The sequence below is a fragment of the Macrobrachium nipponense genome, chromosome 36, assembly GCF_015104395.2.
Source record: "Macrobrachium nipponense isolate FS-2020 chromosome 36, ASM1510439v2, whole genome shotgun sequence".
NCBI lineage: Eukaryota > Metazoa > Arthropoda > Malacostraca > Decapoda > Palaemonidae > Macrobrachium > Macrobrachium nipponense.
The window spans coordinates 43,519,729-43,535,277 of record NC_087220.1 but is presented as its reverse complement, the minus strand read 5'-3'; the positions used below and the strand labels follow the sequence as shown (position 1 = coordinate 43,535,277).

The 15,549-nt window shown below is 37.0% G+C and overlaps 2 protein-coding genes across 7 annotated transcripts in view; both read left to right on the top strand.

The window, feature by feature from the left end:
• LOC135203584 (popeye domain-containing protein 3-like) overlaps window positions 1-8,012 on the top strand; it is a 25,904-nt gene extending 17,892 nt beyond the window's left edge. For 5 of the 6 annotated variants that reach the window (XM_064233353.1, XM_064233357.1, XM_064233355.1 and 2 more), the window contains 5 exons: window positions 121-228; window positions 4,394-4,546; window positions 5,986-6,101; window positions 6,771-6,949; window positions 7,773-8,012. In XM_064233353.1, the coding sequence (XP_064089423.1) occupies window positions 121-228; window positions 4,394-4,546; window positions 5,986-6,101; window positions 6,771-6,949; window positions 7,773-7,981 (765 nt within the window). In that variant the 3' untranslated portion in view covers window positions 7,982-8,012. The remainder of the gene's footprint in view (window positions 1-120; window positions 229-4,393; window positions 4,547-5,985; window positions 6,102-6,770; window positions 6,950-7,772) is intronic. The other variant, XM_064233354.1, reaches the window with a different exon arrangement.
• Window positions 8,013-8,158: 146 nt separating this feature from the next.
• LOC135203583 (blood vessel epicardial substance-like) overlaps window positions 8,159-15,549 on the top strand; it is a 262,933-nt gene continuing 255,542 nt past the window's right edge. Inside the window, exon 1 of the transcript XR_010311962.1 lies at window positions 8,159-8,803. The gene's annotated coding sequence lies outside the window, so the exon portion shown is untranslated. The remainder of the gene's footprint in view (window positions 8,804-15,549) is intronic.

The following is a 15,549-nucleotide window of genomic DNA, read 5'->3' as shown; positions in this document are numbered from 1 at the left end:
TATATATATATAAGTGTGTGCTATATTTATATGTGCGTGTGTGTGCGTACTTATACGTTTTTTGACCTACTCGTGAAGGTGCCATTTGCTAAAGTATGATTTTTATATCTGAATTCCAAGGTGAACGTGATGGCAGACAACCAGTTTCTCCACTCCATCACCAGTATGCAGTTCCTGGACTCGCCCGAGTTCGAATCTTCTAGAGCATCACTCGACGATAAGTTTAAAGTAAGATGTCAAACTATCTCTCTCATACACACACAGTTAATGTTTCTTTTCTTGAGAGGCAATGATAACAATACAAAAATATAACTAAAAAAAATTTGGAGAATAAACATATATATATATATATATATATATATATATATATATACATATTGAATATATATATATATATATATATATATATATATATATATAAGCGAATACTACAGCAAAATGTTAGGCAGAAATCTAAGCGCTTTCGTCTTCACTAAGACATTGTCAAGCAACGAATGTCCTAGTAAAGACGAAAGCGCTTGGACTTCTGCTTATCATTTTCCTGTGGTATTCGTTTATTCAATGAAGTCACGTGAATCTACTGTGATTTTTTAAGCATATATATATATAATATATATATATATATATATATATATATATATATATTAGTTCCTGAGCTTGAGTATAGTAATAATTACTTTTAGTTTTTACATCGTCATTCTTAATTAGTGATAATTATTTGATAAGAAAATAGCAATTATTCCAAAGATATTTAGTTGTATGCAATGATTATAATAGAAGTAATAAGTATGTGATTATAATGACAAATTGCGTATCAATAATGAACTATTTATAACTAAATAACTGATAACCAATCACAGTAATTATATCAGTCATATTTAGAAATATTTTATAAATGAGGCCTTGTGTACAACAAATACTAATCATTTAAAAAAAATCGGTACTAATCACAACATCTAATAACAATAACAGAAATCACAAAAAGTCAGTACCAATTTCAACATCTTATAACAATAACAGAGGAATCGCAAAAAATCAGTACCAATCACATCTTATAACAATAACAGAAATCACAACAATTCTGTACCAATTACAATATCTAATAACAATAACAGAGAAATCACAAAAATGGGAATCAATCACAACATCTAATAACAATAACCGAGAAATCACAAAAAATCAGTACCAATCACATTATAACAGTAACAGAGAAATCACAAAAAAATCAATACCAATCACATCTTACAACATTAACAGAGAAATCACAGAAAATCAGTACCAATCACAACATCTAATAACAATAACAGAGAAAACAGAGAAATCATAAACAATCAGTACCAATCACATCATAACAGTAACAGAGAAATCACAAAGAAGTCAGTACCAATCGCATCTTATAACAGTGACAAAGAAATCACAAAAAATCAGTATCAGTCACAACATCTAATAGCAATAACAGAGAAATCACAGTTCATAAATCTTGTCACTAAGAAACGAAAAGAAAGTCGATAACGTTTATGACTGAGTGAGTTAGGCGTTTCTTCGTGTGACGAGGTATCGTGTAAGATATGAGAAAGAAGTTTGGTGACAGTATTTGCGTCATGCATAATATATAGATCCATTCGTGTGTTGGCTCACGACACCTTCAGGTTTTTAGTTTTCTGTAAGAGAATACTATTGTGCTGGCTTTGTCTTTTTCGTTCGCACTCAGATCTTAAAAAACCACCTATTCATATGGAACAAGCCCACAGGGGTCATGAACTTCAAATTCAAGCTTCCATAGGATATGGTGTTCATTCGAAAGAAGTAAAAGAAGGTAATTGTAAATACAGAAAGCTATTAGAAAACCAGATAAATTAACAAATCGAATAAATAAGAATATATAGCGTGTGTGTGTGTTTCGGTACTCATATCGTTGTTTTTTAGCGTTCCTATTCTTTATATTTTATGATTGCTTTAATATTTTCATAAAAAGTGAGGAACTGATTATATCTTTCCATGTGACAAATCCCTCGTCTCACAACCATTCGCGTCATATATTGCTGATTTTCTGACACTTTTTGATAAATTGATTTTTTATTTTTGCAAATATCTTTAGAAATACTATTAGTACCAACAAAATTTACGTTTTATGAGGCCGTAAGTTCACACACAAACAGAAGGGAACAGAGATTCAGTCTTCCTTGAATAGGACAGTTTAGAAATTCTTTCTGTCATTTACAAATATAAAGATGGAAATTTTCCTTTTTATTTTTCTGTAAAAGAATACTATGAAGATGGTTTTGTCTGCCCGCCCGCACTTTTTCTGTCCGCCCTCAGGCCTGGAAAACTACTGAGGCTAGAGGGCTTCAAATTCGTATGATGAACATTCCTCATCCAATCATCAAATTACAGACCCGTAGCCTCAATAGTTCTGATTTTATTTAAGGTTAAAGTTAGCCATAATCGTGCGTCTTGCAACGATATTGGACTGGCCACCACCGGGCTTTGGCTGAAAGTTTCATGGGCCCTGGCTCATACAGCATTATACCTAGACCACCGAAAGACAGATCTGATTTCGGTGGCCTTGATTATACACTGTACAGAAAACTCGATTACTCCGGAAAAACTTCGGCCTATTTTTAACTTGTTAGATATTTAAGTACAGTTTTATTGCAGACAGAAATGCGGAGATCCCTCTTTGCTGCTTTCTCTTTTGTACAGACAGAACAGACAGAGAATCTTCCTTTCTGTCTTCTTTTGCTGTCTGTTGTCACAGACCTTGTTCTGCTTTTTTCCTTCATTTCATAGAGACTGAGCAGCAGACATCTGTCAGTATGTATTTTTACCCTCAAACAGAGAAGTTCTGTCCCTTTTCTGTCTGTTGATAGACAGGCGAGACTTTCACTCGTCTCTTTCTTTATTATCTACCCAAACGAAAAAAATATTTACTTCAATACATAAAAAAAAACATGAAATAGACTTGAATAAACATCCTCTCACGCTTTCGGACACATTGTTTACACAGTCTTATGATTCAACAACAGCATAGAGTTTCGACTTCTAAATTCCCCTTTGACTCTCATTGTTTACATCTTCACTCGTTCGGATAAAGGACGTGACCTCGACTTCCTATTCTTGTTGTTGTTGGTGTTCTGTGTTTATTGTGGCCTGACGTTGTAGCTGTTTTCTGACTTGGGTACAAGACGTTTCCTTACATATTTTATGTTTTATGTAAATGAGTCTGAAAGAGTAAGGATGTATATCTCTTAAGAATGTGACGTAAATTTTTGGTAATACCGTATTTTCTTTTCTAAATAAGCGCAAGTATACACTTAGTTTTCTATTCGTTTATGTTGACGCAAGGCTGTCTGACTGGATTGAGATGTATATTTCTTAATGGCTGTAGAGTTTATTCTCCAAAGTTTAAATATTTGTAATATACAAGAATATAACAATCTTTCTTACATTTTTCTTAATGAAAAACTTTTTTGCATCCGTTTAATAATGAATTGATGTCTTGCTTAATTTTCCTGTTCAATTATACTTTTCATTATTGATATACATACATAAACTCTCTCTCTCTCTCTCTCTCTCTCTCTCTCTCTCTCTCTCTCTCTCTCACGGACACACACACACACGCACAAAACATTTTAAACGATAGAATTGAAAGGAAGTTCCAAAGCTAGCAGACTATTTGGTTAAGGTTTTCTGGAATTGATATGAGGAATGATTCCCCCACACTTTTCCTCTCTCTCTCTCTCTCTCTCTCTCTCTCTCTCTCTCTCTCTCTCTCTCTCTCTCTTTGTCGTGAAACTGACAGAAATAGATACAATACTTCTCCAGGAAAGGTGTTACAAGAGGTTCACTTAGGAGCCCTCCCCCACCTCTCTCTCTCTCTCTCTCTCTCTCTTGGAAGGTACCACCACCGCAGTGCGGCCTCTTTTTATGAATACTTTCCCTTGGAAAGCAGGACAAATTCAAGAAAACGCTGTTTTTTTTCCCCTGGAATTCCATAACCTCCAAGGCACTGACCTAATAATCTGAGTGGCATCAAAGGAGCCGCGGGAATATCATCCTTATATTTTTTTTTAAAGTTTTTTTTTTTATTGCTTTTGTTATGGCTGCTTTTATTTCTTATGTTGCTGTTGTGGTTATGTATTATTATTATTATTATTATTATTATTATTATTATTATTATTATTATTATTATTATTATTATTATTATTCTCTAAGGGTTATTATTATATTATTACCTTTTTAGTTTATTATTATTATTAATGTTGCTTTTGTTATAATTAACCATCTGTTGTATCTCTTTACTGTTATCACATCTAATTACTCCCATTTCGCTATCATAGCAATTGTCATTATTATCAGCATCATCATCATCTTCACCATTATTTCTCCCGAGGTGTCCATCATTGCTGCCACACCCTGCCGCTATGTCTTCTGGCAACGCAGTGGCCTGGAATACCTGTTCGTGAAGGAGTCGTATCTGGCAACAGTGGTCTCCACCATCATTGCCAGAGACATCACCACGAAGCTCTACAACATGAACCAAAAGGTGCGCGAATGGTTGGTTCTGCGTAACGATTCTGTCTTTAAATAGTTGCGAGATGACCTGGAGAAATTAGGTGAAAGGTCAGTTAGATGGCAGATGCCGTTTTAACTTAGAGAAATGCTAAGTCATTCCCGTAGGTCGTAGAAACATGAATGGCAAGTATGACTTCCGTTTGGCAAGGCGGTAGAAAGTTGGCATCAAGAGCATGGTCTAGGATTCTTTGATTATTAGTGATTTACAGCCTTCTAAACGATGTAAGGATATTGAAATGAGAGCCCAGAAAATACAAGAATACATTAACTAGTAGTTTACTGTTATGGAAGAGAAGACAATAACCTTATATACTCGTATTACGCTGTGCCACACAGAGTCACCTTATATCTATATTGACTCTGTGTGCACCCCACGTCGAGTATGCAATCCACAACGCCACCCCAGAGAAAGAGCAAAGAGAGATTAGAAACAGTACATGCAAAAGCAACCGAACTAATACTATCAATCAGACACGTTTGGTATCGAACGGGGCTAGGCCCCCCCGCCCCCATCTGTACTTTTTAGAAAGTTAAAGAGGTCAGTTGACAGAAACATCCAACTTACTCTTAGGTGTGACATTACCTACAGACTTGTTTCAACATCAGGTAGCGAAAAACTTGATCTAACTAATGGAAAATGGAACTAAAAGTTTAACACCTGCTGCTGTGAGAAATTCTTCACATTACAGATAGCTTCATTTCAGAGCAGACTACCAGTTTAGGACAAGACTGTACAAAGTGTTTTGTTTTTATTATTTTCAACGTGTTTCCATTGATAGACTAACATGTCTTATTGTCTCCTGTATCTGTATTACTTTATGTAAATTCCCATGGTGCGCGCACAACTAGGTTGTTATTGCCCTTCTTTCAAATCAACGGCCTCCACTCTGAAGTCTGGGATTTTCACTGCTTGTAAAACCTTACTCAGGGGTGACCTGGAGGCAACTGCTGTGAAAGGTAGCCTTGTTCTATCAATTAGATGAACCTTTGCAACAGATATAGATTATTCTCGCGTCCGGGAGTGCAGGTGAACTGGTTTTAGAAGAAATGATTATATATCTGATTCTCAATAAGTTTTTCATTTTTTTTTTTTAGATAGAGTGCATAATCCACTGCATATTTATAGATAAGTATACATTCATATACATTTCCCTTTGTATGTAAGTTATTCCTAAGGTACAGTGAACTGGCTATGGGGAGGTTATTTGTGGCTTAATGCGTGAAAGCAGAAAAATTGGCATGTGTAAGAAACAGTGACAGGTACATGTCTTCATGTTTTTATTGTCATTTTGTGGTTTCCCTGAAAGTAATACCATTGATAAATATTTTCAGTCCAGGATGCATATAGCTTTGATATTTCTTTAGCCACGTAAAGGTAAATGTACGAGTAATCTTAGTATTGTCCCACAGATCGTGACAGAGAAAGGCTCCCACTTGGACATCCGCCTTCCCTCACTGACGTCATCGCTTTCGTCATCTGTGGGCGGAGATGGATCGCTGAAATCTCCCGCCAGGTGCTCTGTTCGGTAATCTCCGCATGCAGACAATTATTGCTTTTTGCTTTCGTTTTCTCACGAGTTCGCTGATGTTTTTTCCGTCTTTAATTTCTTAGATATCGCTAGTTGGGTTTGATTATACTTATCACTCTTAAGATAGTACTAGTATAATGGTTTTTTTAATAATTTTTTTTCATCACATTGGTTAGCTCGGTTTTCTAGTCAATTGACCCTGGTTCCAGAAATGGTCTTGTCTTTGCGAATTAAATGAAAGCTTCTATGGTTCGGGTTCATCGTTGATCAGTATGTCAAGGAACTGTTGATCAGTGGCTTACTTTGACTAGAGCTATTAAACATTTAAATCCCAGAGTGATCTTGATCGGACGGTCAGTTACCATGTCTTGGTTGTGATTAGAAGTTTCATTATTTAGTCCTATTTTAGATAATTTTATACATTAGCGATTAGAAAGAACATTATTTTTTATACTAACGTTAAAACTTTTTTTTATTCTATTAAGCTTCAGTATGGCTTGACTAGTCCCACGTAGATGATGCAAGCAAGCTTCTCAAGAAGTTCCCCCACCAATTTCAAACTGTTATAGGCCTAACCCTATTCCTTGTAAACGAAAAAAATTCTGGCAAGGCGAATGTGCTTGAAAAATCACGTAATTTTTCTATCTTCTTGCACCTAATGGTCAGGTCTGGGGGTGGAATTGGAGGAGTAGGCCTAGGGGGGCTCCATGGCGGCAGCGGGAGCAGTGCGGGTGGTGTAGGGTGCACCGGAGGCTTGGCCTCCTCCCTGGCTGGCGTGGCGGGACTCGGTATGGGAGCCAAACATTCCCGGCTTGGGTATACTATCTTGCCCACTTCTGCTCCTGGTAAGTTTAGGCTATACCGAAGGGTATTTGCAAGCTCCTGTTGTACATGCAGTCGCAGATACACTTGCATGTGTATACATTTCTACACTTAAACATAAAAAAGTAAAAGCTGTTATTGTCTTACAAGGACCTAAACAACCTTACGATACTATTAACAGAGATGGCGTAGAAGGTAATTATTGAGAATGATCAGAAAGGTTTATGATAAAAGCGCAACATAACCAAGAGTAAGGGAACAAAATGAGTGATTGGTTGAGGGGAAATGGGACTAGGTAATAGCATGTTACGTCTGTGGCATTTCAGTATCTAGGATAAAAAATGGAATGGTGAATGGGTGATGCTCGCAAATGATGCTGTGTCGTTTGGAAATATTGGACATGAACTGTAGAAAATGGAAGAGACGAGGATTGCTAGAAACCAAAATTGAAATGTATGAATGGATTACTGAGCTAACCCTCCCCTGGTAGAAGGTGCAGATTTTCCTGTAAATGTAAAAAAAAAAATGAAGATTTTTGTTTTTGTTTTTTTTTGTCGCATATTAAGAGGGGCTGAAAATCATGATCTTGAATGTATAACATACTGTGTGTAGATTTACCATTATAACCTGAGGGTAATTGTGTATTAATATCCCTCTCTCTGTCTATATATATATTCTATATATGTGTGTGTGTGTGTGTGTGTGTGCTAGCTTAAAAGCATAGCTTTTAATAATAATAAACATACATTTCACATTACTTTAGCCTCTAGGCATGTCCTCTATAGCAATGCCATTGTCCTACTCCAAATTGTTAAACACTCATCGCTCCCATCTCTACTCTCCTAGGCTATGAAGGACGCGAGCGGCTTGACCTTAGCTACCGCGAGTGCCGGGGCGCCTACAGGGACCAGCTGGGACAGAGAGAGAACGGCTACGTTCCCAACGGACGGCCCGAAATGACTCCGCTGACCGAACTACCTTCTAGCGATTCTCTGACGGACACCAGTCACGACATTCAGACGTGGCTGGAAGATTCGTCGAGATACACCAGTTAATAAAGCCAGAGTTAAATAAATAAATAAAAAATGTTTTCTCTGTGGATGATGGCTCAATGTGCCCGAGGGCGCCATAGGCCTAATGCGTCGATGCCGATACGATACGAATTAAGAGTAAATTTAGACATGATTTGAAATTAAAACTGACATGGCTGTGCTGTTATGAGGGTTGTGCAGGAGAGGGAGCTGAATTCTGTCCCTTCTCTCTGACTGAATAACATTGTGTAATGACGTACGTTAAAAGTTTGAATGTATTGGTGACGGTGGTTGCAATCAGTGCTGAGTAGCTACTAAGTCACAGAAGTAAATCATGACATTTTACGCTGGTGATATAAGAAATTCGTTAATGGCACGTTTTGCACCCAGCGTAAATAGGCTATTCTTTTTGCCCTTTCTTGGAACATCGCCATGTCCTCAGTTGTTGCCAAATATGTATTAACAAATTTCAATATTTGCCGGTCATAATGTATATACAAAGAAACATCTTAATAGAAAAGTTATCTGCCGTTTTTTATGCGTTTTCTTATTCTAAACTTCTGTTGACATTTTAATGTGTTTTTTCGATTGTTGAATTATTCGAACTAAATTGGCATTTCTCCAAATACAATTTGAAAGTATATGTGATATTTCTGTCAAAATACGAGTGCTCAGTTGACAGTTGACGGGGGCTCATTTGACACTTCCACGACTTTGTTTACATTTTTCAATTTTGTATTGACGCACTGCACTTGAATGCAAGAACTCCTTCTTGTACAGCCTGTGTCATTGTCTTTGTATTTTGGTGTTTTGAATAACGAACGGCATACGAAAATCGTGTCAAACGTAAGTTTCATCTTTGAACAATCATATATATATATATTTGTTTTGATTTCTAATAGCGCTTCTCGAGCGGTTTATATTTTGGTACGCTGCAGCAATTTCATACCTTGCAATCTAGTGTCCAGGCTAATAGTAGGTCTATATATTCAAAACACGTAATCTCCTATAATAACTTGTCTGTAAGATATCATTACATGCAGCCGTTTTTTGAAACGGAATTGTGTCAGCGTATTTTGTCATTAACCAAGTTTACTGTTCCCCGAGGTAGATAATATGATAGGTAGCCAAAGATTAGGTTAGTTACAACGTCTACCCCCACCCGTAACTTAGATACTGATTCAAGGTGACTGTGCTCTCCGGAGAGTCCCCTATAATGCATATAAATTAACTGGATTAATAAGGGGTTTTCATAAATAGGTTGCCGTGGTGCTGACAATATTTTCAGATATCCAAGGCCTAACGTACGATAACAGGTCAAAGGTATGTTAGGCCTATGTGCAGCTTAGGTTAGGTATATTAAAGATAGGCTAGAGCACGTTTATTAAGGTTAGGCCTATCTTTTTCGTGAACTGATCGGAATTGATGATTGCTTAAAGGGCATACACTAAAGCGTAATTATACAAAAGCATTTTATCTGCAATCGGGACAAGAAACTACTTTTCTCTGTAGGATAGGCTCATTAAATATTTAAATGTTTCCCAGATTTTATGGTTCCTATCACATAATAATACCATCCGCACTCCTTTTAAAACAACACGTTTATAAATGCTATTTTTCTATGTGCGATTCGCTTCATATAGACGTATTAATTTTGGTACTTGAGTAGTGGACTGTTGGGTCTGTTATTTACTAAGTTTGCACAACCTTGAACAATATGTGTATAGTATGTATGTGCGAGTATATATATATATATATATATATATATATATATATATATATATATATATATGTGTGTGTGTGTGTGTGTGTGTGTGTGTGTGTGTGTGTGTGTGTGTGTGTGTGTGTGTGTGTTAGTTATCAGTCATTTGTTTGGTGTACAAGCATTAGGTTGATGCCTACGGTTCATATCGTTTAATGTTTAATGTTACAATGTGATATTAAAATTAAGGAAGGGCGTAAAACGATTCCAATCGATAAAAAGGGTATTAAAGTGAAATTATTATTATTATTATTATTATTATTATTATTATTATTATTATTATTATTATTATTATTATTATTATTGATGTTAGTAAATTCAATGAAAATTGTGGAATTGCTTTGTTATATTTATTGATGTTAGAACTATGATTTTAAGGAATAATTTAACGGTTAGTTATTGATTATGATACCTTGTACATTTGCAGTGTGTTAACCATTATCAGAATTCGGTACTTAAGTACAAGAAATACATGTAAAATATATGTTTGTAAGCTTTTCACCTTAGACTTTCATTGTCCAGATAAGTTACAGATTTGTATAGATTGTCATGTACGTGATATGATGAGAAATTTATATATAGCTGTATCTACTTGTTGACTGGAAAAGGGTTGTATGCCTAACCATTTACGTAGTTGAAACCCTTGAGTAAACGCCTAATAAGTTAGGCCTATGCTAGTGTTAGGCCTAATTGTTGTTTCCGAGCTGTAATTGACCGGAAAGTCTCAATGCATACTTGTTACTCCCGTAGGAATGAGTAGAATGTTACTCAGATTCTGGCCTTTAATCTATGTCTTGGGCTCCAGTGACAAGTCAGTTAAACACTGTGAGAGTGAGTGGGTGATGTTTACGGGTTAATTAGACCGCCCCCCCCCCCCCTCTCTCTCTCTCTCTCTCTCTCTCGCCTCTCCTCTCTTCTCTCTCGTTCTCTCTCTTGCCCACAGTCAATAACCTCATCACGTAGGCTTATTACTCTTCATTAATAGATCCCTCTGGTAGAACTGACTACTAGGCCTATAGGTAAATTAATGTGCCACTTCCACGTTGAGTAAAGCGACTTTTGTGATGAAGTTCGTCATGTCTACCGAAGGCTGCAGGATTGGAGCAGTGCTTTGTCGATGTAGGTAAAGCCCTGAATACAAGTGGGCACATTTCCTGGCACTTGCTTTGACGCTTGGATTTGTATTTTTTAAATGTACATAATGTATATGTTGTATACATACATGATAAGGTGCCACTCCAAATGGTGTTAACATTCCAGTTTTTAGCAAGCCTTTTGAGATGAAGTTGTTTGGCTGTCCAATGACCTAATCCATTCCATCTGTGACGCAGTAGACTAGCTACCAAGTACATGATTAACTGTATATATCAGTTAGACGCACTATGGTTTTTTTTCGGGAAAAACACTCAGGACCAAGGTCTATCCAAGACCTTCCTCAGGACATTACCCTCCCGCCGCCGAGATCGATATCCGTTTCTTATTGGTGAGATAAGGTTCGTAAACCACTATATATATATATATATATATATATATATATATATATATATATATATATATATATATATATATGTATATATATATATAGTGTATATATATATATATATATATATATATATATATATATATATATATATATATATATATATGTGTGTGTTGTTGGTGGTTGGTGTGTGTGTGCCAGTGCCGTGCGTGTTTTTTGTAAATATATTATATATATATATATAATATATATATAATAATATATATTTATATAATTACACACATCATGAATTGTAAAAGGTTAATGCAAGTCTAGTGGTAAATGTCCATAGATGTAGTGCAGAGAATAAGAAATGTGGTAGTAACTGGGAGTTTGGAGTGAGACAAAGGTGAAAGGGCAACATGAGCGAGAATGGGGAAGACAAAGGTCCTCGTGTCTGGTGTAGCAGAAGGGTGAAGAGCTCGAGGAGTTGCAGTTCTTAATTGCTGTATCGAGGAGACCTTTAGAGCAGGGGTTTTCAACCTTTTCCTCCCCATGTACAATTTCGGGTATTTGTAATGTCAGTAGTGTACCCCCTTCACTTTGTTTAACGTGGAAAACAAAAGCAACTCAGAAAAAGTGCAACTATTTTCATTCTTTACTGTACCTCCGTTCATATTCTCTTTCTTCCATCTTACTGTCCACCCTCTCCTAACAATTGTTTCATAGTGCAACTGCGAGGTTTTCTTCCTGTTACACCTTTCAAACTTTTTACTGTCAGTTTCCGTTTCAGCGCTGAATGTCCTTAGTTGCCCCAGTGCTTGGCATGATGCCAAAATTCTATATAAATAAAAAAAATACAGAGGAGAGTAAGTACATAACTCTCCTAATATAACCAATAAAGAATTCCATAAAAAAATAAAAGACTTTTTTTATTTATTTTTTTTTGTAATTATTTACCTCTGGCTATGCAGTAAATTTTCAAGGTTATGGTACAGAGTTGCAAAAACAAAATACATTGCTATTACACAGCTGCAAAGGGAGTCCATGAAATGGCCGAAACAGTTTTCATTAACTATCCTAGTTGGCCGAGGAACAGTTTTTGCTAAAACACATCGAAGGTCCAGTGCCATTGGGAGCGCGTACCCCCTGCCGTAAGTTTAGCATAGTTGGAGGAATCATTGTCATCATATGTTGGGCCATTTGAATTTGTGCTTTGCTCGATTTAGAAAACATGAAAGGGTGGTTGCGCTATGCAATGTAAATGCAAAAGTAGTTGACGGAGCAGGAGACAGCATTGATGCCAGATAAGGAGTTCCTGGAGTATATGGAACTGGAGAGAGTATTTTGGGAAGAAGTACCAAAACAAGAAAGAATTGTGTCAGACCATACATTAGATCAAAGAATAAATACGACCTCTAGTCCTCTCAAGAAGAGAAAAATTTCGAACCTACTTAACCTTTTATTCACTTATGAGTCTTTTGTCTTCACGAATGGTCCGCTATGATGCGCAAGAGCACTTTAGGAATATAATCAGTTCAATTTGCAACATCAACAGCTCTCCTAAATTGACAGTCCATAACTTTAAGATGAGCCATAGACTTCCCTTCAAAGTAGACAGGCTTTTAGCGAGTCAAAGGGATGGGGAACGTGCCGGGCGTTAATTTGAGTGAAATGTGTAATGGATTTTTTTATTTTATTTTACACGTTTTTGAACATGAGGAATATATTTGGTCCGACTTTCGGCGATTTTTGGAAGCCCAAAGAAAAGCTTACTTGATACTTGGCATTACAAACGCAGTGTCCCTAGGTAGGCTGTTTTATCGTTCAACAGTTGATTTGTTTCTCTTTTTTTTTTGTCAAACAGTTTACAGGAATGTTAATTGAAGTACTTGAAAAAGCCAGACTTTTCTATTCTATTTCCTTTACTCAGTTTAAAGGGAATAAACAGCCTATTTACTGGAAGCAGAAACATGTTATTGATGGATCAAATACAATGAGATTTAAATAATTGACCATGCCATTCACTGTTCTGCTTTACTCATCTTTAAAATATCCCATTTCAGTGACCATTACTGATCGCGTAATATTTTTATTTTGAATAACCGAAGCCAAACACTAAATCATATTTTTTTCATATTAACACTTCTTTCCTGAACTCCGGCCATATGATGAAAATATAAAGTAATAAAATTTAAAAACTTATCGATTATTTTTATATTCTTTGGTATATGACAGATATTTATCTTCAAGGAACACATTGAAGGAAGATTGATTGATTGGTTGTTTGGTAAAAGATCAACCACGTCCCCCTTTATCAGACTGATTTTTTTGTGTGTAAATCAGGCAAACAGCCAAATTCTAAAAATAAAGAAAACGGAAATTTTTAACCCATTTCTTGTACTTGATTTTCAAAGATATGACGATATCCCTCCCCTTCCTGTGCGTAGTGGGCTGGTGCTGTCAGTGCACCTCACGCGATACACTTTAGGGCTATACAAGGTTTTTTTCAGCGGCTTTTCGGCCACTAGCTGCAACCTTTTTCACTCCTTTTATTGTACCTCCATTCATATTCACTTTCTTCCATCTTGCTACCCACCCTCTCCTAAAAATTGTTTCAAATTGCAATTGTGAGGTTTTCCTTTCCAGCGCTGAATGACCTCGTAGGTAGCAGGGCTTGCATGCCTTTTAGCCTAAAATAGTATATTCCTTCCTATACCTCCCTCCCCCGCACTCCCCCCTTAAAGGAGAGCACACGTCACGAAAACGATAAAGCTACACATCCACATTTGAGAGTCGGTGTTAATTGGGGTCGTCAGCGGTTGTTTCACAAAAGAAAGACTATTTGCATATCAAAGACGATGGAGTGTTTTGTGTGTAGAAAGGAAAGGAAAGGAGGGGGGTGTGGTGGGGGACGGGGAGGGGTTGTGGGTGGAGGTGTAAGCCTCTCTCTCTCTCTCTCTCTCTCTCTCTTCTCTCTCTCTCTCTCTCTATATATATATATATATATATATATATATATTATATATATATATATATATATATATATATCGAGCTACAATGTCCTTTAATATCTAATTCGCTCTACCTCGGAATTAATATATTTTCATCATATGCTTAACCGAAGGGGAATTTTTTCTCGATAATAGATTTACCTGTACTTGGGCGCGAAACGCAGGTACATTATAAATCCAGGACCGACAGTGGAAGCGATACCACCCAACCGCGAGAGGCTTAAAGGTATATGTCGTCCTCTCACCTCAAATACTTTCTCGCGCTGAAGTATTCGTTGGTTTGGAGACAACATCAACCCGCCTCGACTCCGGTAGTTAAGTAGCGCTTTTTGACAACACGTAGCATTTTTTACAAAAGTCATATCACATTACCGTGATTCATATACATATATCGAGCTACAATGTCCTTTAATATCTAATTCGCTCTACCTCGGAATTAATATTTTGTTCATGAAACTTACCTGACAGATATATATATAGCTGTATTTTTCTGAAGTCCGACAGAATTTAAAAATTCGCGGCACACGCAGTGGGCGGCCAGGTGGTAGTACCCATTCCCGCCGCTGGGGAGGCGGATATCAGGAACTATTCCCATTTTCTATTCATATTTTTTTCTGTCGCCGGTCGGTAAACAAACTGTTTACAGACCTCCGCCTAGGATTTTGAAACTTCATTAGCCACTTAAGTATCCTAATTATTCTTTCGATTATTAACTTGGATTTGTGGCTAGGCATACGCTATCGTAAATTTTTTCATTGCATTTGATGTCTGAAGCTAGTTAGCCTAGTTTCAGACTTTGTTGTCTGCATGGTAAGGTGAGGCTACCGTAACTTTCGGTAGACACTCGCTTAGTATATATGACGTTTACATGTTTTCTTTGCATAAGGTAATTAGTGTAATGTGTGACTGATTACGGAAGAAGGAGGATTAAATACGCATTTTAGAGCGTGTTAGAATCAGGAGTTTTTCCTCCACAGTAACAGAAGTTAGAAATAATGAACCTTCTAACCTACTGTAGATTTTATTTTTTGCCTAACCCGGTGTGGGTATGGCTTACGAGCCTAGAATAAGTGTCTGCTAAAGGATTACATCAAGTAATCTTAGACTAAAGTGCTCGCTCTCCAACCAGTGTTGTGTGAAGTGTTAGTGCCCCTTGTGTGTGGAGGGGCGTCAGATCGGCCCCATAATGCCTCTAGGCCTGGACCTCTGTCGGACTCCCAGGACTCAGGGAGAGGGCATGTCGAAAGCCGTCAAGAGGGTTACGGGGTGGGCTCCCCACCGATCTGGCGTCCCTCGGCAGAACCTGTTGACTCTTCCCAGGCTGCTAAAGATCGTGCACGTGCGCGAATCTTGAAAG